We start from the raw sequence: 27188 nt of genomic DNA, 5'->3' as shown, positions 1-27188 counted from the left end.
TTTTTAACAGAAAAATAACCTTCATCAGAACCAGCATTACTCATGATGGAAATAAAGCTGATTCCGGCAAACCGTGCAATGCAAACATGGGAAGGTTCACATGTATCACATTAGATGAGCTCTGCAAAACTGTCTCTGAATGTAACTCCTCTACCTCAGACATTGATCCTGTTCCTACAGCATTCCTTAAGCGAGTGCTTAATAGTGTTTCAAGCCCTGTCCTAAACATCATAAACACATCCCTTAAGACTGGTGTTTTCCCAGATGCCTTTAAAACAGCAGTTGTAAAACCCTTGTTAAAAAAACCTAACTTGGATAGTGAGGTACTGGCAAACTATAGACCGATTTCCAATCTTCCCTTCATTAGTAAGGTACTTGAAAAGATAGTTTTAACTCAAATAAATTATTTTCTAGAAGAAAACAACATCCTAGAGGAATTTCAATCAGGGTTCAGAAAATATCACAGCACTGAAACCGCTCTCACTAAAATTATCAGCGACCTCAGACTGAACTCTGATGAGAATAAGGTCTCCATCCTTGTCCTGCTAGATCTCAGTGCAGCATTCGATACAATTGATCATGATATTCTAATCAATCGTCTTGAAAAGCTTGTTGGTCTCTCGGACATTGTGCTGAACTGGTTCAAAACGTACATCAGAGGGAGGAAATTCTATGTTAGACTAGGAGGTCATATGTCTGAGAAATATGACAACTACTATGGAGTTGCACAAGGAAGTTGCCTAGGTCCATTACTTTTTTCCCTTTACATGTTACCTCTGGGTGATATTATCAGAGAACACAATGTACGTTTCCATAGCTATGCGGATGATACACAACTGAACATATCCGCAGAACCAAATGATACAGCAGCTACAAACACCATTACTAACTACCTATCAGCAATACATAAATGGATGAGTAATAACTTCCTGAAACTAAATGAGAACAAAACTGAAATTCTAATTATCGGCCCCAAAACAAAAAGAGAAACATTAATTAAAAACCTAGGTGGGTTAACTCCTTGGATTAAATCCGAGGTCACAAGTCTTGGTGTTATCATAGACTCAGAATTGAATTTCAACTCCCATATAAACAAGGTGAGCAAAACTTCCTTCTTTCATCTCAGGAACATAGCAAAGGTAAGACCTTTTATAAATCAAAATGATGCTGAGAAGCTAATTCACGCTTTCATATCTAGCCGGTTAGACTACTGTAATGCACTTTTCACAGGTCTCCATAAGAAAACCACAGGGAGACTTCAGCTCATCCAAAACTCTGCAGCTCGATTGTTAACAAAAACTAAAAAGAGAGAGCACATTAGTCCTGTCTTAGCTACTCTGCACTGGCTCCCTGTAACATTTAGAATTGACTTTAAGGTCCTGCTCCTTACATACAAAGCCCTTAATGGACGAGGACCAAGCTACATCTCCAACATTCTAACAAAGTATGTTCCAAAAAGAACCCTGCGGTCGTCAGCTGCTGGGTTATTAGAAGCTCCCAGAAACAGAGAAAAGCAGATTGGTGATGCAGCGTTTGTCAACTACGCCCCAAAACTATGGAACACACTGCCCAAAAACATCAGGGAAGCCGAGTCGGTAGATATTTTCAAAAGACAACTTAAAACCTCTCTCTTTACTCAAGCATTTAAACATAAGATAACCGCGCCTTAGCTGCCACTTTCCTTTTATCTACTACCGTATATATATCATTGATTTTTACTGTCTGTATTACTTTTATACTTTTAAATTTTTTTATATGATCATTTTTATCTTGTACTCTTATTTGTTGATATTGTTCGTTGTTCATTGTTAGTTTTCATATGAATACGACTCGTGCCGCATTTTTACCTTTTTATATTCATATATTCAATTTTTATATTCCTTTTTTATCCTATCTTAGTAGTTGTCCTGTGGAGGAATTTGGAACTGAATTTTGTAAGGGTTATGTTTTATATCACTGCACTTAAATATTTGTGTTTTTTGTTTTATTTGCTGTTGTTGTTTCTTATTTGTACTCTTACTGTAAAGCACCTTGAGCTGCGACTTTCGTCTGAAAGGTGCTATATAAATTAAAGCTGCAAGCAGCGATGAACGGGCCCTCGCACATACGGCCACCGCCCCCCATAAGCATATCAGAAACGACACCACCCACGACTTCCTATGTCAAACCATTGAAAAGTTATAGCAGAAAAAAAAGGGACAACCAATCAGAAGAAGGGGCGGGGCTAATTCAGGCCAATGAAGGTCAAGGACTCCATACAGAATCTGATGACACCACCCACGACTCTCTATGTCAAACCATTCAAAAGTTACAGCAGAAAATCGGGACAACCAATCAGAAGAAGGGGCGGGGCTAATTAAGGCCTATGAAGGTCAAGGACTCTTTACAGATTCCTGTGACACCACCCACAACCGTCTATGTCAAAACATTCAAATGTTATAGCAGGAAATAGGGACAACCAATCAAAAGAAGGGGCGGGGCTAATTCAGGCCAATGAAGGTCAAGGAGTCCATACAGAGTCAGATGACACCACCCACTACTCTCTATGTCAAAACATTCAAAAGTTATAGCAGGAAATAGGGACAACCAATCAGAAGAAGGGGCGGGGCTAATTTTCACCAATTATGGTAAAGGACTCAATACCGAGTCCCATGACACCACCCACGACTCTTTATGTCAAACCTTTCAAAAGTTATAGCAGAGAATAGTATTCTAGGGGGCGCTGTTGAGCCGTTAGGCCACGCCCATTAATGCAAACCATGAAATATCAAATGTATCGCCAGGCCTGGCTTGCATGCAAAATTTGGTGACTATCAAATATGGACCAATCAGATGAAGGGGGGGCGCGCCTTTTGGCGTCTAGCGTCGCCACGGTAACACTTTTGAAAGAGAAAAGTAATGCGTGGTGTCGCAGGATGTAGACGCACATTTTGATGTATAACACACCTGGGTGCACGTTACGGTTCGGGCTGAATTAACTGCTGAAGGAATGGCATAAATTTCGCCAAAATTACAAAATTTATTCAAAATAGCCGACATCCTGTTCGGTTTCGGCCATGGCTCCAAGAGACTTTTCTTTAAGTTGTGCCATGATACAGGTGTGTAGCGATTTTCGTGCATGTACGTCAAACCGTATTGTGGGGCTTGAGGCACAAAGTTTTCCGGGGGGCGCTGTTGAGCCATTTTGCCACGCCCATTAATGCAAACCATTAAATATCAAATTTTTCGCCAGGCGTGGCTTGGGTGCAAAATTTGGTGACTTTTTGGGCACGTTTAGGGGGGCAAAAAGGCCTTCCTTTTGTCAGGAAAAAAATAAATAAAATTAAAGCTGCAAGCAGCGATGAACGGGCCCTCGCACTCACGGCCACCGCCCCCCCCATAAGCATATCAGAAACGACACCACCCACGACTTCCTATGTCAAACCATTCAAAAGATATAGCAGAAAAAGGGACAACCAATCAGAAGAAGGGGCGGGGCTAATTCAGGCCAATGAAGGCCAAGGACTCCATACAGAATCTGATGACACCACCCATGACTCTCTATGTCAAACCATTCAAAAGTTACAGCAGAAAATCGGGACAACCAATCAGAAGAAGGGGCGGGGTTAATTTTCACCAATTATGGTAAAGGACTCAATACCGAGTCCCATGACACCACCTACGACTCTCTATGTCAAAACATTCAAATGTTATAGCAGGAAATAGGGACAACCAATCGGAAGAAGGGGCGGGGTTAATTTTCACCAATTATGGTAAAGGACTCAATACCGAGTCCCATGACACCACCCACGACTCTTTATGTCAAACCATTCAAAAGTTATGGCAGAGAATAGTATTCTAGGGGGCGCTGTTGAGCCATTAGGCCACGCCCATTAATGCAAACCATGAAATATCAAATTTATCGCCAAGTCTGTCTTGCATGCCAAATTTGGTGACTTTTGGAGAACTATCAAATATGGACCAATCAGATTTCAAAATGGCCGACTTCCTGTTCGGTTTCGGCCATGGCTCCAAGAGACTTTTCTTTAAGTTGTGCCATGATACAGGTGTGTAGCGATTTTCGTGCATGTATGTCAAACCGTATTGTAGGGCTTGAGGCACAAAGTTTTCCGGGGGGCGCTGTTGAGCCATTTTGCCACGCCCATTAATGCAAACCATGAAATATCAAATTTATCGCCAGGCCTGGCTTGCATGCCAATTTTGGTGCCTTTTGGGGAACTATCAAATATGGACCAATCAGATGAAGGGGGGGCACGCTTTTTGGCGTCTAGCGTCGCCACGGTAACACTTTTGAAAGAGAAAAGTAATGCGTGTAGTCGCAGGATGGAGACGCACATTTGTACGTATAACACATCTGGGTTCACGATACGGTTCGGGCCGTATTAATTCTCGAAGGAATGGCATATATTGCTCCAAAATTACGTGATTAATTCAGAATGTTCAAAATGGCCGACTTCCTGTTCGGTTTCGGCCATGGCGCCAAGAGACTTTTCTTTAAGTTGCGACATGATACAGGTGTGTACCGATTTTCGTTCATGTACGTCACACCGTATTCTGGGGCTTGAGGCGCAAAGTTTTTTCGGTCTGAACCAACCAGATGAAGGGTGGGCGCGCTTTTTGGCGTCTAGCGTCGCCACGGTAACGCTTTTGAAAGAGAAAAGTAATGCGTGTTGTCGCAGGATGAAGACGCACATTTTGATGTATAACACACTTGGGGGCACGTTATGGTTCGGGCCGTATTAACTGCCGAAGGAATGGCATAAATTGCGCCAAAGTGACACGATTAATTCGAAATGGCCGACTTCCTGTTCGGTTTCTCGACATGACGCCCAGAGACTTTTCTTTAAGTTGCCCCATGATACAGGTGTGTACCGATTTTCGTGCATGTACGACAAACCGCATTGTGGGGCTTGAGGCACAAAGTTTTCAAGGGGGCGCTGTTGAGCCATTTTACCACGCCCATTAATGCAAACCCTTAAATATAAAAATTTTCGCCAGGCCTGACTTGCATGCAAAATTTGGTGACTTTTTGGGCACGTTTAGGGGGGCAAAAAGGCCTTCCTTTTGTCAGAACAATAAGAAGAAGAAGAAGAAGAAGAATTCCTGCAATTACAATAGGGCCTTCGCACTGCAAGTGCTCGGGCCCTAATTAAAGCTGCAAGCAGCGATGAACGGGCCCTCGCACTCACGTCCACCATAAGCATATCAGAAATGACACCACACACGACTTCCTATTTCAAACCATTCAAAAGTTATGGCAGAAAATCGGGACAACCAATCAGAAGAAGGGGCGGGGCTAATACAGGCCAATGAAGGTCAAGGACTCAATACAGAGTCCCATGACACCACCCACGACTCTTTATGTCAAACCATTAAAAAGTTATGGCAGAGAAAAGTATTCTAGGGGGCGCTGTTGAGCCGTTAGGCCACGCCCATTAATGCAAACCATGAAATATCAAATTTATCACCAGGCCTGGCTTGCATGCAAAATTTGGTGACTTTTGGAGAACTATCAAATATGGACCAATCAGATGAAGGGGACGAGCGCTTTTTCGCGTCTAGCGTCGCCACGGTAACACTTTTGAAAGAGAAAAGTAATGTGCGTCGTCGCAGGACAGAGACGCACATTTTGATGTAAAAAAAAAAAAACACAAAAATTGCTGACAAAAATTTCGGCATACAGCTGGGCTCGAACTCCCGACCTCTGGCACCAAAGACCGCAATACTCTGGCTGAGCTATGTCTCAGCTATTCCTTTCACTTTGACTTACTCGCTTAGGAGAGACCAACATAGCGATAAAATGTCTGGAACTCTTTTTTCCTAATTTTTTTAAATATTTGTAAAGGTATAAATATTAGTAAATCAATACTATTTCATATTATTACTTTTTCTGTAACCATTCTACCGAGGTTCTAACCGGGCTGAGCACGGGACTATTTCTGACGTCACCACATTAAAACAGCTGATTGGTCGGGGGGCGGGGCTGTCATCACCCTACTCGCCACTGATTGGTCGGGGGGCGGGGCCGGCAGACGTTTGAATCAGGAAGCGGGAGTCAGCGCAAGAGCGACTGGCGGCTCGACGGGCTGCGCAAGATGGCGGCCCGTACAGACGTGAAGGTACGTGGCTGAGTCGAGTTTTCAGTTTTCACCCTTTTTTATCTTATTTTTGAACAACTTTCAAGTCATGACTTTTTTGTAAGACCTTTTTATATCTCCCTGCTCCATTTGACTGAGGAAGTGCTTCACCAACGCTGCTTTTACACCGAAGTCCGTCGAGTTCATCAAAAAGCTAACGGCGGCGGCTAACATCAAATAAGCTGACGGACTAGACTGACGTCCTTCAATTCTGGGCTGCTGTCACCATGTTCCGGACGGAGCACGGGCTTAAACGCAAAGAAAAAGAGAAAATACTCCCCTCCAAGAATACGACGAAAGTTTCACCCAAAGGTATGATGGCAACTGCTAAGACCACTAGTGCTCCGGCTTGTTCTGCGACCGCTGCCGCCCACGCTCTAACCGAGCATGATTATACTGGCTCCAACACCTGCAGTCGCAGCCAGAGCCCGGAGCTGTCATCTTTTCCTGAGTCCGACCCTGATACTCCTTCCAAACCAGATGGGAAGAAGATGAAAGGCGACTTAACCCTTTCTGAGTTACAGAGAAATATTGCTGGCCTTATCAATGAGCGCTCCAATAATCTGGAGAGCATGATCAACAATAATACTGTCAGCATCGACGCTCTGAAAAAATCCATTGACTTTGTGTTCACGGAGGTCGAAACCCTGAAAACTGACATGAAAGCGGTGAAGTCCACATGTAAAAGTAACACCCAGAGGCTGTCGGAGGTTGAATTGAAAGTCAACGAGGCAGAAAGATACCAGCGAAGATGGAACCTAAGGCTCCACGGTATCCCCGAAGACAGACAAGAAAATATCAAAGCCAAAGTTGCCGACATTTGCTGTGCTGTTGTCGGGGAGACCCGGGCTAAGATTAAAGAAGATATTGACATCACACATCGTCTGGGTCGATATGACGACAAGCAAAGGAGACCGAGGACGACCATCATCCGCTTTGCCAACAGATCATCGCGTGACCTGGTGTGGAAAACGGCCAAAAACTGCAGCTTTCTCACAGAGAACAAGCTGAGATTCACGGAGGATCTTACTGCTACTGACAAAGCACTGCGAGAAAAACTTTGGCCCTTGATCGATGCTGCCAGAAAAGAAGGAAAGAAGGCACACTTTGCTGGGAATCGTGTGATAATAGAGGGGAAGGAGATATGCCCACCGGTGTCTCCACAAGAAATACTTTCTGATTCTGCTCAGATGGACACGTCAAGACCTCCTTGATAGTCATCTTGCTGCTGTCTCCGTTTGAAGCTCATCCTGCTGCACCTACACCTGCACTCTGCACCTGCTCGGATGGAGATCAGATCACAGCAAGATTTTCCTGATGGATGTTTGTGCTCTTTCTATGCACACACACACTGTTCATGGTACAGTCTCGTTTACAGCACTAGTGCCTGGGAATATAAGGTTATATTTTTATATTTTTGTTATATTGTTCCTGGTTAGTCAGACCTATTGTTTATTAAGGGGTGGAAATTGTTCACTTTGATTACAACACTTCTTTCACTGTCTTTATCAGTCTTTTCTCTCAATGCCAGGGGATTAAGAGAGAATGTTAAGCGTAAAGCTTTATTTTTATTTGCAAAACAGCAGAAATCTGATTTTTGTTTTTTTCAGGAATCACATACGGTGGTTAATGATGCTTCTTTTTGGAAAACTCAGTGGGGAAATAACATATGGTTCTCGCATGGCTCAGAAAGATCAGCAGGGGTCGCTATCTTAAAGAATAACTTTGATGGTGCTATCTTGCACTCAGAAAGCGACCCTGATGGTCGATATGTAATACTAATACTGAACATTGACAGCAACATTCTCCTTCTTGCCAATTTATATGGGTATAACTCAAAACCTGAAAATGACTATTTGTTTGATGCCCTAGATTCTCGTTTTTTACACTGGTTATCAAAATACCCAAATGTTATTTTTCTTGTGGGTGGTGACTTCAACGTTGCTCTGAATGGTTCTATAGATAGGTGGCCTCCAAGTACAAACAATTCCTCAGCTTCTCGTCTGTTACTATTCATGCAAAAATTCCATTTGGTAGATATATGGAGGAAAAAAAATCCTAACGTTAAACTTTATACATGGAATAATAAGGCTTGCACTTCAATGTCACGCATAGATTATTGGTTAGTTTCTGATTGTTTAGATGAGAATAACCTTTCTGTTAATATAATAACAACTCCTCTAACTGACCATAGAGCTGTGTCGTTATGTATCTTTGTTAAATCTAGCACAATTCACACATTTAGAGGCGCTTATTGGAAACTTAATAATTCTGTTTTGAAACACGATTCAGTAATTAAGAAGGTCCAAACATTGATAAACTTTTTCTGGAACAAGGCTTTAAATGATAAATGCTTTTGCAGAAACTGGGAACTTTTTAAATTTGAGGTAGCTAAGTATTTAAGAGAGTATGGGTCCTTATTATCCAAATCTAGAAAAATTGAGGAGACAAATGTAATTTCTAGAATAACTGCTCTCTCGCAAATTTTACCTGAAAATTTATCAGAAAATGACATACAGGATTTAATCTTACAGCAAAATAAATTAAATTAAATATACAGGATGAAAGCGGAGGGAGCTTTTGTGAGGTCAAGGAGGAAATGGTTGGAGGAAGGGGAACAAAATTCTGCATATTTCTTTCAATTAGAAAGATCTCGTGGTAAAAGCAATTCTATTCGAAAACTCACTATCAATGGAATTACTACTGACGACCCCAAAACAATTGCTAATTACTGTTCCACATTTTATAGAAATGTATATGAGTCACAGTATAGTGAAGCTGATGCTAACAACTTCTTTGGATATCTCACTGAAACAAAATTAATCAAGAATGACCAAAAAAAGCTCTGTGATAGCCCTATAACTCCAGACGAAGTCCTGTTTGCCATTAAACACCTAAAGCTTAATAAATCTCCCGGAGTCGACGGCTTAACTTCTGAGTTTTATATTTCTTTTGCAGAAAAATTAGCCCCCTTCCTCCATGGTGTGTTTATAGAAAGCATTACAAATCAAACTCTCCCTCCCACTTTATCTCAAGGCCTTTTAACCCTAATTCCAAAACCTGGAAAAGACCCGCTTTGTATTGATAACTGGCGACCAATCTGCCTTCTTAACGGTGACTACAAAATCTTGGCTCAGATTTTTGCCAACAGAATAAAAACTGTGTTGGATTACATTATCGATGAAACCCAAATTGGGTTTATGAGACATAGACATATATCTAATAACATCAGGCTTGTTCTCGACCTTATTGACTACGCCGATCTTTGCAATGATGATAGTTTAATTTTGTTTCTAGATTTCCGCAAGGCATTTGATACAATCGAACACAACTTTATATTTCAGGCCTTGGAAAATTTTGGTTTTGGCCCTTACTTTTGTGCCGCCATTAAGACCATGTATAATAACGCAAATTGTTCAATTAAACTGTATGCAGGCACCTCTCCCAGATTTGATTTAAAGCGCGGAGTCAGACAAGGATGTCCGGTCTCGCCGTACTTGTTTCTGATTTGTGCTCAATTACTCTCTGATTACATTAAGATCAGCCCCTTGAAAGGTATCACAATAGCTGAAAACGATATTATTATTAGTCAGCTGGCTGACGATACCACCTTATTTTTAAAAGATGCTTCACAGGTTTCAGTAGCCATTAATTTAATTCAGATGTTTTCCAATGCCTCTGGGCTCTGTTTAAACGTTAATAAGTGTGAGCTGCTGGCTCTCAAAGATTGTGATGTTTCCTCTATCTCTAACATTCCTGTGAAAGATTCTGTCACTTACCTCGGTATTGTTATTAACAAAAATCAAGACACTAGATGCTCTTTGAACTTCAGCCCTACCATAAGAAAGATACAGAAAAAACTAAACTCTTGGCTACAAAGAGACTTATCCATTAGAGGAAGAATTCTACTAACCAAGGCAGAGGGCATATCCCGATTGACTTATGCAGCTTTATCTCTCGATGTGAATAAACAGACCTCTAGAGCCATTGATAACATACTTTATAATTTTGTGTGGAAAAACAGAATACACTACATTAGAAAATCAGTCTTAATGAACTCCTATGAACATGGTGGCCTGAACTTTCTTGATTTTTTTTTTATTTATTTATTTTTTATTTTTATTTTTTTTTTCTATTCTTTTTTTGGCGTAATTAATTCTTATCCTGCTATAATTTCATATCCATTTATTTTTATTTTATTTTTATGTTTCTATGTTGGAGGGGTAAAAAAAAAAAAAAAAGGGTAAAAAAATCTTTGACTTGTGATTTTCTTTTAGTGATACTTGGTACACTACGGTCACTTAATGTAGTGATCTTTCTATTGTTTTTTTTTCTTCAAAATAGTTATGAGATGTATGTACCATTGTTACTTTGGCTATTGATTGATAAAAAAAATTAAATAAATAAAAAAACAAACAAAAAAACAATAAATACAGTTAATTTTAAGTTCATATGGAGAAATAGATGTCAATATATAAGAAGGATTGACATGGTAAAAAACTATGATGATGTTGAATGTGATCGATTTCAATATTATGAATGGTGTCTTGAAACTGAAATGGTTAAAATCTTTCCTTACAAACAGACATTCCATCTGGTTTATTTTTCCTAATATGATTTTCCAAAAAAATGGGTGGAATAGACTAGAATAATATTATTTTGTTGAAGACAAGAATTTGGACTTTGTCCTTAATAATTTGGTGTTATTGGGAAAGTTCTTCATTCACAAATGTAGATTTTTTTAAGACCAAACCGTGTTTGACCCGTTGGAGAAATGAGCTAAAGCTCTTGAGTAAGTCCTTGAGTCTTGTTAAAGAAAAGAAAGCCCTTAAACAGTTTTCTTTACTTGAAAGATAGGATTTAATATAAGATGGCCCTTGTTTTTATTTAATTTTTATTTTATGTTGTACAATAATTAGATTCTCAGTGTATATTTTGTAATACTGATGTTGCTCAACCCAAGGCAAAAGTTTGTAATTCTGATATGACTTTTCAATTTCAATTTATTTATTTGGTGAGGAGGGACAGTGCACATCATTATGCGTTTACAAATAAAGGCAGATGCACCCAAATGTAGCCTATTGGCTAATTCCCATTGGCAGTCCCCCCCCCGGCTAGGATATAAAAACAGGCAAGTTAAGACCAATAGAGTGTTCAGTTAAAAAAATACAATAGTACAATAATAAACCAATACAACAATAATACAACCAACCCCATAACACATTTCATAGTATTTTACATTCATAAGTTATAGTTATAAGTTATAGCAGCAGACTAAATAAAGTGCAAGTGTCTATGTAAAGTCCTGGTGTCACAGCTATTAAGTGCAGAGTAGAGGTGTAAAGTGTGTGGTGTATGGGACTGTGGACTTGAGAAAAGAAAGAAAAAAGAAGAGAAGAAAAAAAAGAAAGAAAAAAGAGGTAGGGGGATGTAGGTGGAATGGGGTTGCAGCAATGCAAGACCGGGTCATGCTATTGGTTTAGATGTGGTGGTGAAGGATTGATTTTAGTTTTAAGTCATTGAACGGTGGGAATGGGGAAAAAAAATAAAATAATTAACTAAAGGAGAGGTAGTAGTAATAACAGTATGACAGCGCTACATGATAACAGTGGTTACATCAAACATGGTCACAAGTTTGTCTGTGTAGCAACCATTTTTTCAGGTTAACTTTAAATGTAGCATATGTGTCACATTCTCTTATGGTAGTTGGTAGACTGTTCTACTCACGCTTGAGAGTACTGCCTGTCCACGTGATGTGCGTCTGTGTGGGATCATGCAGTCTCCTCTTACAGTTGCCCTCGTGGTATGGCATTCACGTTTTGCGTGACGTAGGCAGACATAGGAGGCGGTGCTAGGCCCTTCAGCCTTCAGTATTTTATATATGGTACAGGCATATTTAAAATCAGTGAAGTTGTTGAAGTTGAGCAGACCATATTTTCTAAGTATATGACAATGGTGGTATGTTACGGTTTTTTTGTCAAGTATTTTTATTGCTCTTTTGTATAGTGATTCTACTTGGTTGAGTGTCGTTTTAGTAGTGAAAGACCAGTTGGTGAATCCATATTCGATGTGTGACATGACCATTGCGTGCATGAACACTCTGGCTGCCTTGGTAGTGAGAGATGGTCTTATAGTTTTGAAATTGGCAAGGTTGAATTTGATTATTTTTGAGATCCTGTTGACATGATTCCGGAAAGAGAGGGTGGAGTCCAATGTGACTCCCAGGTATTTGAATTTGTTCACTAGCTCTAGCTCCTCTCCTCCTAGGAAGACGCCAGAGTGATCTGGATTCTTTGGTTTTTTTGAAAAGTACATGCAGACGTTTTTTTTTTAGTTTCAGAGAAGACATGATTTCTTCAGTCACTCATTGATATGGGTCAGTTCTGTAGTGAGTACACTTCTTGAACAGTTTTGGCAGAAGTAAAAATTACTGCGTCGTCTGCGTACATTTGAATATGAGTGTTCTTGCACACATCAGGCATGTCGTTAATGTACAGTGAGAACAGGATAGGCCCGAGTATTGACCCCTGAGGAACCCCTACTGTACATGGCAGTTGAAGGGATCTGGCACCTTCGATGGCTACACACTGTTTCCTGTCAGCTAGATATGATTTGGTCCACCTGATTGCCTGTTCTGAAAAATTGAAAGAAGACAGTTTGTTTAGCAGTACTGTGTGATCAACGGTATCAAATGCCTTTTTCAAATCTAGGAACACTGCTCCAACACATGCCGTTTTGTCAAGAGAGTGCTTGGTCTTTTCTAAAAACAAGTTGATGGCTGTTTCAGTTGAATGGTGTTTCCGGAAACCAAATTGAGCAGGATGCAGCGGGGTGTGGTCTAAATTTAGATATTCTGTGAGTTGCATTAGAACCCATTTCTCTAGTATTTTGGAGGGGGCAGGTAGAATGCTGATGGGCCTATAGTTCTGCACGTCTGTCTTTAATCTGTCTGTTAATCTGTCAGATTAACAAGGTGTGCGATGGGATCGGCTAGTGATTGGATATGGGTTTTAAGGAACATGGTATCAATACCATGGGCATCCTTGGCTTTAGAGCTGTTTAAGGAGCCAGTGATTTTAACCACTTCATTTCTTGTAATCGGTTGTATACTGAACGTAGGCCCTTCGGCTGCGGTGCCAGCTCCCCAGCTGACAGCACAGCCAGAGGGCGCCCCCATGAAGAGTTTTGTAATGTCCTCAACCGATTTCAAGAAAAATGTGTTCATTTCGGTGGCGAGAGAGGCTGGATTCCTTGCTAGTTTATTATCAATAATCAGTTCTAATTCACTATTACCTTGTTTACTCTGTTTGCCTGTTAATTTGTTGATGTTTTGCCACAGCTTTTTCCCCATCACCCCCTGCATTTTTCATGATTGTTATAAAAAGTTTTGCTTTGGCCTTGCGCATTAATTGGGCATGGCCAAGGCCTCCTTTTATGTGCTTTGTTTGTTTGTATCTATCTTTCAATTAAAAAAAAAAAACAAATTCTGGTGTAAAACTAAAGTGAAGTTAAAGTGAGTTAACGAGGGGCAAGTTAACCTGCATGGGGAACTTTCTCCAGCTGAGAGCAGCATAATCGTGCCAGCTGGGATCAGACTGGGAACAGCGATACTAGTGCCCAGAGCGAGAACTGCAGGTCCCGTACGCGTTCAGTGTCTTTTTGAGAACGTGCCTGTCGACGCGCCAAATGAACGCAGGATACGCGTGACGTCACGCGTACGCATTCTGAACTGCAAGCATAGATGGGCCTTTAAGGTCGTCCTCAGCTTCATCACATCCTGTTGGTGGTTAGACAGAGCCACGTCCGACCTGTCGGACCTGTCGGCTTCACTCACCTCCTCAGCGGTGTCCTCCTCCTCCTCATCCTCCTCCTCGGGACAATACTCTTCATCTGACGAGTCTTCATCATCATCCAGATCGATGTCCACAAACTGAGGAGGCTGAAACACAGACGGGTTATTAACCTCATGAGGAACATCAACATCTACCTGCAGCAGGTGGTTATGAGGCACCGCAGACGTAGCCTGGAACTTTGCTGGTTCCTGTGTTCCTGCTGCCCATCTGGAGCTGCTATCACCAGGGAGGAACTCCTGAACCAGACCCTGGAGCAGAGAGGAACTCCTGAACCAGACCCTGGAGCAGAGAGGAACTCCTGTACCAGACCCTGGAGCAGGGAGGAACTCCTGTACCAGACCCTGGAGCAGGGAGGAACTCCTGAACCAGACCCTGGAGCAGGGAGGAACTCCTGAACCAGACCCTGGAGCAGGGAGGAACTCCTGAACCAGACCCTGGAGCAGAGAGGAACTCCTGAACCAGACCCTGTAGCAGGGAGGAACTCCTGAACCAGACCTCCTCATGGGTCCTCAGGCTACCAAGCTCAGCTAAAGCCTGGATTATGGTTCTGCGTTACACCATCGCAGAACACACGCCGTTGCCGTGACGCCGTCGTGAACCCTTCGGACTTCTCTGTCACTCCATTTCGCTGCGGTGCAAAACCCCCCCAGAGCGCTAGGGGGGTGCGATCTTTTCCTGAATGGTTTATCCGACTTTTCCGGTCACAGTGAATCAAAGAGATATGGACAACTATTGTGCAAAAAACCAAAACAAAAAAACACGAACGGTCAAGGAAGTGCACTGGCAAGCATCCATAGTCGATAAACGACTGACGGAGGCCGCCGCCACTTCACGAACCGGAACTGGAACTGGTTGCTACCAAGCAAACCAATCACAGCCCTCTCGGTCTGTGTAGGGTCGTAGTTACAATTTTTGGGAGGCGCCTAGGCGTGGCGTGCGCCGTGGGGTGCGCCGTGGGGTGCGCAACACGGCGCAACCTGCGGTGCACGCTCGGTGTGGATTTAACGCAGAACCATAATCCAGCCTTAAGTAAACAGCAGTAGTTTTAAATGTTCTCACTGAAACAGCTCGGGGGGTTGACGGAGCGGACAGGTAGATTCAGCAGGTAGTAAAGACTCTTTACCTGGGGGGAGACGGGGTTCAGTTGTCCCTCCTGAGCCTTCTTCAGTCTGGACCGGGTCATCTTCGGCTCCTGGTGGATGACAGAAACCCTGTTAGCTGAACAACCTGAATAACTTGCTCTGGCTTGCTGATTGGGTAACGTACTGCGTCACGCATCGCGTCACTTCCTGGTGTTGCGGTCTGTTGCTGCTGCGCAGCGTTTGCAGGCTCTGATCTCTCCCGACTTTTTTGTCTAAACTTAGATTGTTTTCTGGTAAAATAGCAATATATCTGGTACATTTCTGTCTTTATTTCAACACTCGCTCATTTTCTCTTCCGCAACTTTCATTGTCACCAATCACCAATACATTTTCTGTCCGTTAGCTTCCGTTAGCATCTTAGCATGGCCTCTCCGTCTCCGTTTCTCCACCGTTTCACCTCTCTGCTGCTCAGTGTGTGAAATGTTTAGCTATTCCTCTGCCTCCTTTAGCCAAGACGGTAAGTGCTTAAAGTGTAGTTTATTTGCAGGGTTGGAGGCGGGGCTCAGTCAGTTAGAGGTCCAGTTCTGCCAATTTGACCATAGTCCGATAGACTCGTCAGCTAACCAGGCTAAGTTAGCGGCCGACCAGCCTGTAGTAGCTGCCGTTAGCTGCTCCCCTACAGCTCCCGAGCAGCCGGCCAGGCAGGGCCGGTGGGTGATGGTTCGGATGAAGCGTAGTCCTAAAAGGTGCACGGAACACCACCACTCGCTTCACGTGTCTAACCGATTTTCCCCACTCAGCGACACACCCGTTGAGAACCCGATCCTGGTGATTGGCGACTCCATAGTCAGGCATGTGAAGCCGACTCCAGCGACCATAGTTGCATCCCGGGGGCCAGAGCAGGCGACATTGAAGCAAATTTGAAGCTACTGGCAAAAGGTAATCGTAAATTTGGTAAAGTTATCATCCATGTCGGAGCTAATGACTCCCGTCTTCGCCAGTCGGAAGTGACCAAAATGAATATTGTCTCGGTGTGTAACTACGCCAAAACCATGTCGGACTCCGTAGGTTTCTCTGGTCCCCTCCCCAATCTGACCAGCGATAACATGTTTAGTCGCATGCTCTCGCTCCGTCGCTCCGTGGGAATTTTCAGATTTCCTTTCTGGATTATTGATCAGTACAGATAAATTCCTCATAGTGGGTGATTTTAAAAGTGGACAAACCGATGCACTGTTTTAATCATACTCTCGATCTCGTTCTCACCTACGGTGTTGAAACTGATGATCTGTTGGTGTCACCTGTGAACTCCCTTTTATCCGACCATTACTTAATAACATTTGAATTTCATTTTGCTGATGTTGAAGTGCAAAATAGGAGGTATTATTTTAGCAGATGTTTGTCTGATGAAGCTATTGCTAAATATAAGGAGGCCATTGCTCATCTTACGACAGTGGAAAATAGTGAAGCAGTAGAGGCCAGTGACCTGGGTTCTACCTCTGATGATGATTTTCTTGTTAGTAACTCTGCTGATCTGTTGCACTCAGCTTTAGATGAAGTTGCTCCTTTGAAAAGGAGGGTTTCTAGCCACAGGAGCTTAACTGCCTGGTATAATTCAGATATTCGCATGTTGAAACAAAACGTGCGTAAAATGGAAAGGAAGTGGTACTCTTGTAAGTCTGTAGACTCCTATCGTGAATGGAAAGATATTCTAATAGTGTATAAAAAAGCCATTCGCAAAGCCAGAAAAGCTTATTATTCAACGTTGATAGAGGATAACAAAAGTAACCCACGTTTTCTGTTCAGCACTGTAGCCAGGCTGACAAATGGCGCTTTTGCATTAGTACCGCCTTAGCCCGGCGCGGCGCAGCGCGGCTTGTCGCAGCTCCACCCGTTTTGTCCCTGTTTGTTTTTCCACAGCCAGGTGAGAAGTGGGGGGATTGGGGTGAAGCTGCTGTGACGTACTCGATGCAATCGAGCGCAACCGCTTTGTTCGTGTCGGCGCTGATGAGAAATCAGCTGGAGCCGCGAGCGGCTGAGAGTAAAACAGCCCGTCTACATCCCTTTTTTAATTCGCTCGTCAGCCCCCAGGTTTATGAACATCTGTTCTAGAGTTGGATCACCCAACAGACGTTTTGCGCTTTATAATAAAATCGCCGCAAGCCGCGAGTCGTTCTCGCGCTGACTCCTGCTTCCTGATTCAAACGTCTGACGGCCCCACCCCCCGACCAATCAGTGGCGTGGAGGGTGATGACGGCCCCGCCCCCCGACCAATCGGTGGCGCAGAGGGTGGTGACGTCAGAAATAGTCCCGGCTCAGCCCGGTTAGAACCTCGCCAGAATGGTTACAGAAAAAGTATCTGCTTGGAGCGGCTCTACCCACCTCAGCCCCTAGTGCAAAAGCGCAAGACGGGGCCATGGCGGGTAGAACCGAGCTGAGTAGATACTAGTGCAAAAGGGCCAAAAGAGTCACAACTCTGTTGAGCCGTGCATTCCTGCAGCTCTCAGTAGTGAAGCCTTTATGAGCTTCTTTAACAGTAAAATCACAAGAATTAGAGAAGAAATCAACCAGTCGGTTGTGGTCGTTTCTTCAGCTTTAGCGACTTCCCTAGGCTATAATAGTTAGTCTCAAATATAGCTTTGCCCCCCTGCAGCATAGGGCCGCAATAGGCCTATGCTGCAGGGGGGCACCGACATGATCCGCTGGGCGGTGCCTTTCACCCTTCTTCTCCTCTCCTTTTCCCTTCCTCTCTTCTCCATTTCCATTTTTATTATTATAAATATCTCATAGCTATCGTTTTTGTCCATCTCTTTTTTCTCTTTTGAGCATGTTTGCAGGCCGGAGCCTCGAGAGCTGCGTTCTGGTCTGCGGTCCCGGTATATTGCCTAAAGTTAAAGAAGTACATTTTACAATTATGAATAAGGTCTATCCTGTGGCAGAATTTCTTTAAAAAAAATGAAGCCATATTGTTTTCTTCATGGATGATTTGGAATTTTCTGTTTCTGATGGTAAGTACCATATTCATTGTGCCAAATGGAGAAATTGTAAACCCTCCTCCTTTTATTAACGATTTTAAGATTTTTTTTACATGTCTCAAAAGAGTAGAAAACAAAAATGCAAGTCAAATAAGTCTAGACATTGCTCGTTACTTGTTATTCTAATCTAATAATTCCTCTCCTTTTCTATGCTCCATCATGTGAATTTAAATGCTTAATTTATTTTGTTATTCATATGCACCTTTTAATTATTAGAGCGCCTTGTTTTTTATTTTTTGTACTCTTCACAAGAATCCCCATTTTTTATTGTAGGTTTTCCTTTCTTTTCATATTGCATTTAAATTGCTATTTGTCCATTATCCTGTTTGAGATTTTGTATATTTTCAATAAAGTTTTTGTTTATTGATAAACTTAATCAATCATCAATATGAATAAATCCGAACGGGGCACCACCTGAATACCAGGAATTACTCAGTAAACAGCCGTTATTCTACGCGTTCCAGGTGTCATGGGGGGGGTGGGGGTTAGTTCAGTACTGGTTCTTTTGGACCGAAGCTCAGCTTCTGAGACTTATTTTGTTGGACGGCTCCACCAGATGGTGGGAGTCTCTGATTCACCTGCCAGGAGCTTCTCTGTCTATCAGCAGACCTTCCTGCCCTGCGGTGTTCCTCTGGGACCTGTTCTTGGACCCATTCTGTTAGCGTTGTCCACGTTGCCTCGTGGTCAATTAATTACAAAGTTTAGCAGCGTTTCCCATCATCTTTATGCTGATGATACCCCGCTTCTTTGCTATGTCCATCCAGATGAGTTAAAAGGTTGACGGTCATCGAGTCCTGGTCGGATATAAACTCTCTGCAGTTAAACTCAAGTTAAAGAGAGACTGTTATTTGTGCTCCTGACAGTTACATCCCGACGATAAAACCGAGGCCTAACCCTAACCGTAACCTTACCTTGTGCAACCTCGGGTTGTTCTGGACCATTCTGTGTCCTGAGATGCTCAGGTTCATGTTCAGTGTTTTCCATCAATGAAACATAAGACATGTTGTTTTTAAGGCAGAAATGGAAATGATTATTCCTGCTTTCACAGCTGAATTACTGTAATTCTCTCTTCATCAGTCCCTGAATGGCCTGCAGCAGCTGTTTCACCACCAGGAAGAGGGACCGCATCACTCCAATCATAAAAATGCTTCACTGACTTCCAGTTTTAGGATTAGTTTTTAAGTTCTAGTTCAATTCAAGGTTCAGAGCTCTAAATGGTCCCCGCAGTACGTCTCTGAGCTGCTGTGGTTGTTCTGAGGTCATCTGAGCAGAGATCTGCTGGTTCCTGCTGGACCTCGACCCCCTTCTCTTGGTTTCATAGTCTCAGATGAGACTTCTAGAAAACAGCTGAAAACACTATTATTTCTTCAGTTTGTTGTGCTCCCCCCACCCATGTCTGCAGGCCAGAGCTTCAGGAGCTGCATGCTGCCCTGCACCTAATCTGAGACCAGAACAACGTGCACCAGTTTTAGTAGTTTTAGGTTACAGCTGAATATTAGTTAGCTAATCCTCCTCAGCGATGGATCGACAGGGTTCCTGCAGACCAACCAAGGTCCTTTTAACTTATACGTGTTCATGTCGTCTATCAATGTTGCTGAAATTACTGCCAACAGAAACCAGGAGAGTTAACCACCTCTGCTTCTAACATCCAATCTGTCATAAAAATCTAAGTTCTGATATAATTGTTTAGAAGCAGTGGTCATAACCTCCCCGGACCTAATCTGCAAGTACAACTAATTTTTGAGGTTACGGTGATTTCTACGGTATTCGTTTAGAAACACTTTATAAAAACAGAAAAGCGTGACGTGAACCCTTCAAGAGGTCCTGAATGTCGACACGAGGAGTTGCAGGTTGAACTCCGACCATCAGCTGATGGATCACGATGGAAACCAACTCACAAACATGGGCAGGTCCTGCGTGTCCCTGATGGTGGCCTTCATCATGGCCACGACGTGCTCGTGGGTGATCACCTCCTGGAACAGAGACGCGCGTCAGAGAACAGCTTTTAGCTAGTTAACCTGCACAGAGACCACCTGTAAACCGGTTCAGGTGCACAGAGACCACCTGTAAACCGGTTCAGGTGCACAGAGACCACCTGTAAACCGGTTCAGGTGCACAGAGACCACCTGTAAACCGGTTCAGGTGCACAGAGACCACCTGTAAACTGGTTCAGGTGCACAGAGACCACCTGTAAACTGGTTCAGGTGCACAGAGACCACCTGTAAACTGGTTCAGGTGCAAGACGGAGGCTGCTCACGTGCAGGATGGCGCGGACGTTGCTGGACGTCAGGTTGTGCCGTCTGGACTTCCGGTCCAGATCGATGTCCAGCCGTCCCAGTTCGTCCTCGCTGGACTCTCCTGTCTCCATGGCAACGGATTCCTTGCCCAGCCCCCCCTGACCTGAGCGGGAGATAGAGATACAGGTGTGACCAAAGCTGTGACCAAAGCTGTGCCCCCCCCCCTCCTCACGTGTTCAACTGTCTGCTCCTGAGCTCCTCACCTGAGACAGGTGTCATCTCCACTTCCTGGGCGCGGTTAACGGGACTTCCTGTCTGAGGCATGGCCGACGTCCAGATCTGTCCGAGGTCTCCGCTGTCCTCCGGATCTCACTGACTTCGCCTCACCGTCTGCTGGAACGCAGGGATCAATTCTCTCAGTGATGGATACCGATGGTATCAGTGACGGATACCGATATCAGTGATCGATACCGATAATATCAGTGATGGATACCGATAATATCAGTGATGGATACCGATAATATCAGTGATCGATACCGATAATATCAGTGATCGATACCGATAATATCTGCGATCGACACCGATAATATCTGCGATCAATACCAATATCAGTGATCGATACCAAAATCAGTGATCGATACCAATATCAGTGATCAATACAGATGGTATCAGTGATTAAGTATCAAGGACGCTCACACAACCAGACCCCCCATAATCAACAACACCTGAATATCGTTATGGCTGCTCCTCCACCCTTGCCACAGTTAGGTTTAGGTTAGGTTTAGGTTAGGGTTAGGGTTTGGGGTCGGGGTTAGGGTTAGAATTCGGGTTAGGTTAAGGTTAGGGGTTCGGTTAAGGTTAGGTTTTAGGGTGAGGGTTAGGGTTAGAATTTGGGGTTAGGGTTAGAATTTGGGGTCAGGGTTAGGTTAAGGTTATATTTTAGGGTGAGGGTTAGAACTTGGGGTTAGGGTTAGGTTAATGTGTTAGGGTTAGGTTAAGCTTAGGTTTTGGGGTCAGAGTTAGGTTAAGGTTAGGGGTGCGGGTTAGGGTAGGGATTTGAGGTTAGGGTTGGGTTTAGGGTGTTGGTTAGGATTCGGGTTAGGTTGAGGTTAGGATTAGGGTTCGGGTTAGGTTGAGGTTAGGATTAGGGTTCGGGTCAGGGTAGGATTAAGGTTTGAGTTTTGGGTTGGTCGGAGTCACCTGGTGGGGTATAGTAAATTATATTCAAGGGTGAGGTCCTGGTGGACGCAAAAGTGACCATTTTTGGGTGTTAGGGCTAGGTTGCTTGTTATTGTTATGAACTCGTGATTCGGTTGTGTTTAGGGTCCTGTCCTGTTTGTTTGTAGATGATAATTTCGCGACTGGTCTGTAGGGTTTTTTGTTTAATTTTGGGTATTCTTTTTTGTACTTGCTGAGTTAGGTTAGGGTTAGGAGTTAGGTTAGCGTTAGGAGTTAGGTTAGCGTTAGGAGTTAGGTTAGCGTTAGGTAAGCGTTAGGAGTTAGGTTAGTCCAGTAAAAACATGTATAATTCTGAACTGAATGAACTCTTGCATCCCTTGAAACTACGCTAATATTTTTACAAATTCTGTTCCGATCTTCATCACTAAATGTCAGGTTCAGATCCCTTTCCCACGTCTCCTGCAGGGCTGAACCCGGTATCCCCGACCGGTACCGGGTCGCCGGTAAACTGGACCGGTGTTCTGCCAATTTCTGCTGCTTTGCTCCCTAAACCACTTCCTTGTCTCTTGCCAGGCCGTCATTGTAAATAAAAATGTTCTTAATTACCAGCCTGGTTAAATAAAGGCCAATGACAGAATGAATATCCAATAGGGCTTGGTCGTCTTGACATCATCACTTGGCGGACCCACCATTTCCGATGCTACATTAGCTGCTCTTCAGGCCACTGCACACTGTGTACAGACGTGCTCCCTCTTCGTTGTGTCTTACTTGTAATCAATACTTTCCGTTATTCTGTAAACCATGGTAACCCATTGCTGTGTTGTGGGTGCAGCAGCTGCACCCATAACAGACGTGGTGAAAAGATCGCTATTGGTGTAACTTTTCACCGCTTTCCTGCTTGGAAGCAGAGCCACGGAGACCAAGCATCTGAGATAACAAAGAGTCGTCGCCTCGCTTGTATCGCAGCGACCAAACATAACCTTCCACAGTATCCCGATTTCGATGAGTTTACTCCCTGCATTTTCATTCTGGTAAGATAGTGTACGATTATCTTTTTATACATTGTCTCTCCTTCAACCGCGACACCACACACATACAAGCGCGCACACAAACACACGTAGGCAGTCACAAGGCTAACACTATGCATTAGATAGACGTGACACTCATAATCATGACATGGCACCTGTAATAACTCTTCAATTTCTTACATGTCATGATGTAAGTTAGATAGTGTTAGCCTTGTGACTGCCTTTACGTGCGTTTGTGTGCGCACTTCTATATGTGTGTGTGGTGTCGCGGTTGAAGAAGAGACTGTATAAAAAGATAACCGTACACTATCTTTAACTTACCAGAATGAAAATGCAGGGAGCAGACTCATCGAAATCGGGATACTGTGGAAAGTTATGTTTGGTCGTCTTACAGCTGCGATCCAAGAGAGCCGACGACGCTGTTATTTCAGATGCTTGGTCTCCGTGGCTCTACTTCCGAGCATGAAAGCGGTGAAAAGTTACACCATTAGCGATCTTGTCCGTTAATTATCACTATTTTCTCCAAATAACGGTCCCAGGCTACCTTGTTTAAGGTATCCCGGTAAATACCAGTTCCTTTCCAACATTTTAACTTTTTTTTTTGCGTTCCGTGCTACCACACTGCTAGTACACTGCTTTGTTTGCACTCACAAGGCATCGGCAATGGCCGCCGTGTCCCAGAATGCACCTTGCACCCACGTCCGAAATTGCTTACTTCCACCCTAATGAGTATGCAAAATGTATGCTCTATCCATACTCATTCCGGAGAAATGTATTAGTGTGGATTGATGGACACTAGCCGAGCAGAAACCTCCCACAATGCAATTCAGCGGTGATTGGTTGCTAAGTAATACGTATATGTCATAAGTATAAAATTAAGTATAATAATATTATTCTACAATATCATAATATTCGTATATAATAATATTATATAATGTCATCATGTTTCGGCCAGGAAATAGCGGAGTGGTGCTGCTACTGCTGCTTTGAAAGGTTACCATGGTAACAACTCCCCCCCTCCGTACGGCAGGAAGTGACGTGTGTAGGGCTGAAACGATTCCTCGAATAATTTGAGTAATTCTATTACAAAAAATGATCGAGGAATTTTCTCTGCCTCGAGGAATCGTTTAATTTTGCCAGCTCAAGGCAGGGTGTTTCGCCCGGACTACATTTAATGTGGCACAACGCGCACGTAAAGGAAGAAGAAAGAGGAGGCGGATATGTTTGGTTTTAGTAACATGTCGTGCTCAGGCAGTCTGCAATAGCCCAGACGGGAGACACATGTAGCTCAGTGCTTAACTTTTATTTTCAATCCACGCTATATTCGTCTGGTCCGTTCTCCTATATGTTCCCCCTCTAACCCCTTACATACATAGGTTCCTCTAAACATCTGTTCCCGCTACAGTTTTAACTAAAAAAAAGGCAGAAAATGTCAGAAAAATAAAAATTAGTTGTTTTCAATTTTAGCTCTGTAGTCATTCGTGGATAAAACAAGCAGCACTGGTGTCTAATGTGCTCCAATACAGCAGGTCTCAGAATTTTATTTTGAACACTGCCAAAACTCAAAATCTTATACTTTAACTTAAAACTTAACTAGAACTTTAAATTTGCTTGACACAAATGAAAGTTCAATTGAAACACGTGGGAAAAACACCTAACCTTTTAAGTTTTGTGTGTTATCAGGTGTAATGTCATTTTTAGGTTAGAAATAAGAACATTTCTGGGTAAGATCCTTAGTTTTTTGAGTGATGGCAGTGAATTTGGTCAACTGGTGTAAGTTCAGGGTTTTTAAATGCACAGCCATGAACCTACTGTATTATATAATTTAGTCTTAGTAATGTCAATTAACATCTAACATCTTATGTATATTTATAATTGCTCTTTAACTAAACAAAAATATGTTTTATCTGATTATTCGATTAATCGATGGAATTTTCAGTAGAATACTTGATACTCGGTACTAAAATATTCGATAGCTGCAGCCCTAGACGTGTGCGCTCTTAATAGTACGTCCGAATTAATGCATACTACTGATATTTACTCAAAAGTGTGCCGAAATGAAGTATACTTTTTAGTATATACTGTTTAGTATGGCATTTCGGACGCACCGATAGAATTATTTATTTTTCCTTTTGTATCGTATAATGTTCACAAAGTGTAATGCAATTCATGTAATGGGCCGTGTATTTTGAAGGATCAAATACTCAACATCCCATATTATCCATTTAGCGTGGCAAACTGAAAATCAACTGCGCATGCGCAGAACCACAAAGTAGCATTTCTCGGCAGGTAGCAAACATTGGCAGAACACCGGGTCGCCGGTAAACTGGACCGGTTCCGGGTCGCTGGTACCGGCGACCCAGTACCGGGAACATTAACCCGGTTCGGGCTAGCGGAACCACCTGACGGTACCAGAGCTGTTTGGCGCAAACCCGGTAAACTGGACCGGTACCGGCGGGAGACTCACCGAGCTGCCGCGGCGGGTCGACCTGGTTACCGGGCTGGTACCGGGTGGTGACCGGCTGGTCGAGGGTTCGATTCCCGGCCTTAGGTAGTTAGTTAGTTATTTAACCATGTTTACGCTGAAGCTTCCTTAGCAGAGCAGCTTCTCCTGCTGCATAACAAACACACTTCCGGGATAAACCCTCCACAATAAAATACTGTATCCGGGCCGCCATAACAAACACACTTCCGGGATAAACCCTCCACAATAAAATACTGTATCCGGGCCATAACAAACACTTCCTTCTTCTCTCATCTTCTTCTCTCAGTTTATTGCAACCCAGCTGCAGGCTTTTTTTTTTTTTTTTTTTTATTGAACAGAATTTTTTAAACAAGAAAAACACACTTTATACAAAACTACTAGTAGAGGAAATATAAGAAAAAAGAACATCCAGGAGGTTTTATGAACAAGAGACATATAAACAAAGATAAGAGACAAGTAAAGTCAATACGAAGGAACAGTAAGGCATTACAAAGCAAATAGCATCGACATTTCGGAAAGAGACTTAAAATAAAGATACTTTGATATATCGGTTACTAATTTTTTTGCAGAGTTATTTGACTTAATATTTTTTAAAGAAAGAAAAAAACTTTTGAAATCATTTATAAAAAAATGGAAAGAGGGCTTCATTTTTCTCCACTTACAACAATGTATGTGGTATTTAGCCAGTATTTGGAATGTCATTTATTTTTAAAGATAGCCAATTTCTAATTTCTTGCCAAAAGATTTTTGAGACAGGACACAATAAAAACATGTGATCAAGAGATTCTTCCGATTCATTGCAAAAAACACAGGGGTCAACTTCAAATTTAAATCTACGTCTCAAGAATTCAGCGGTTGGATACATTTTATTGATCAATTTAATATGAGTTCCCTTGACTTTGGGGGGAATGGGCCATTTTATATAGTTTGAGTGGGCTTTTTCTAATGTAGACAAACTTAAAGACTGTGAAGTGTCAGAATATAAACCTCTGTGATAGTCGTTAAATGATCTCGACTTAAAGACAGCACTTATAAACTTGTTGTTACATTTCTTATCCAATAACCCATAATCCTCAATAACTAACACGGGAAGTGCTGTCTCAATATCGCCATACATTAGAGCACTTTTAATCAAATGAATAAGTGGCAGGGGAATGGCTTTACAAACCTTTGTAAATTCTGCATGACAATTTAAACCATATTTGGTCAAGAAGGAAGCAAAATCAATGACATTCCCAATATCATCTAGTAGATCAGTGACAAAAAATATCCCTTTCTCAAACCAGTTTTGTTTAAACAAAGATCTTCTATTAGATAGTATTACTCTATTGTTCCATAGAGTTGATCTATGGGGTGAAAAATTATGATTGAACAGCATTTTCCAGAAATTGAGAATCTGCTTGTGTAAATTTGACAACTTAACAGAAATCTTGCCCACTTCAAAATCACATTTTAGGAGAAACTCTAATCCACCTATTTTACTAAACAAGGACCTGGGGATATGAAACCATAGAGAGTCAGGCTGAGACAGACAAGCCTTGATCCAGTTAATCCTAAATGTACCAACCATTGCCTCGAAGTCCAGCGCTTTCACACCACCTCTTTCATAATCTTTAACAAGTTGTGACCTTCTAAGATAATGGGTTTTATTCCTCCACAAAAATTGGAAAATTACAGAGTTTGCTTTTTTTATATTTTTGGAAGAAACATACAAGGAGTGGCATGGATATATCAATCTAGAGATTCCCTCTGCCTTAGACAGAATAATTCTGCCAAATATTGTAAGGTCTCTTGTTAGCCAACGGCTGAGGGATTTCTTCACATCAGTAATACGGCTGGATACATTTACATCTTCACGTCTAATAAGATCTTTTGATATGGTTATTCCTAAGTATTTCACCTCAGATACAACATTTATTTGTTCTATAATGGAGTCAGGACATTCATGAATAGGGAGTATTTCACATTTGTTGATATTAAGAGACAGACCTGAAGCATTAGAGAAAAAAGAGATCTTGTTTAATATTCTTCCCACCATTGATTTGTTTTTTAAGAAAATAGATGTGTCGTCCGCAAATTGACTCAATTTAAACTCTTTGTTAAGAATGGTAATACCTTCTATTTCTGGGGATTGTTGAACTAGGATAGTTAGTAA

The 27188-nt window shown here is 42.5% G+C and overlaps 1 protein-coding gene across 1 annotated transcript in view; it reads right to left on the bottom strand.

The window, feature by feature from the left end:
* LOC133424898 (GON-4-like protein) overlaps positions 1-25181 on the bottom strand; it is a 142181-nt gene extending 117000 nt beyond the window's left edge. The window contains 6 exon segments of the mRNA XM_061715478.1: positions 13972-14076; positions 15114-15182; positions 20003-20077; positions 20362-20504; positions 20605-20731; positions 25016-25181. Of these exon segments, the coding sequence (XP_061571462.1) occupies positions 13972-14076; positions 15114-15182; positions 20003-20077; positions 20362-20504; positions 20605-20665 (453 nt within the window). The 5' untranslated portion in view covers positions 20666-20731; positions 25016-25181.
* Between the last annotated feature and the right edge of the window lie 2007 nt (positions 25182-27188).

This window comes from Cololabis saira, chromosome 3, assembly GCF_033807715.1.
Source record: "Cololabis saira isolate AMF1-May2022 chromosome 3, fColSai1.1, whole genome shotgun sequence".
In the NCBI taxonomy this organism is placed as follows: Eukaryota; Metazoa; Chordata; class Actinopteri; order Beloniformes; family Belonidae; genus Cololabis; species Cololabis saira.
This window is presented reverse-complemented; position numbering and strand designations above follow the sequence as displayed.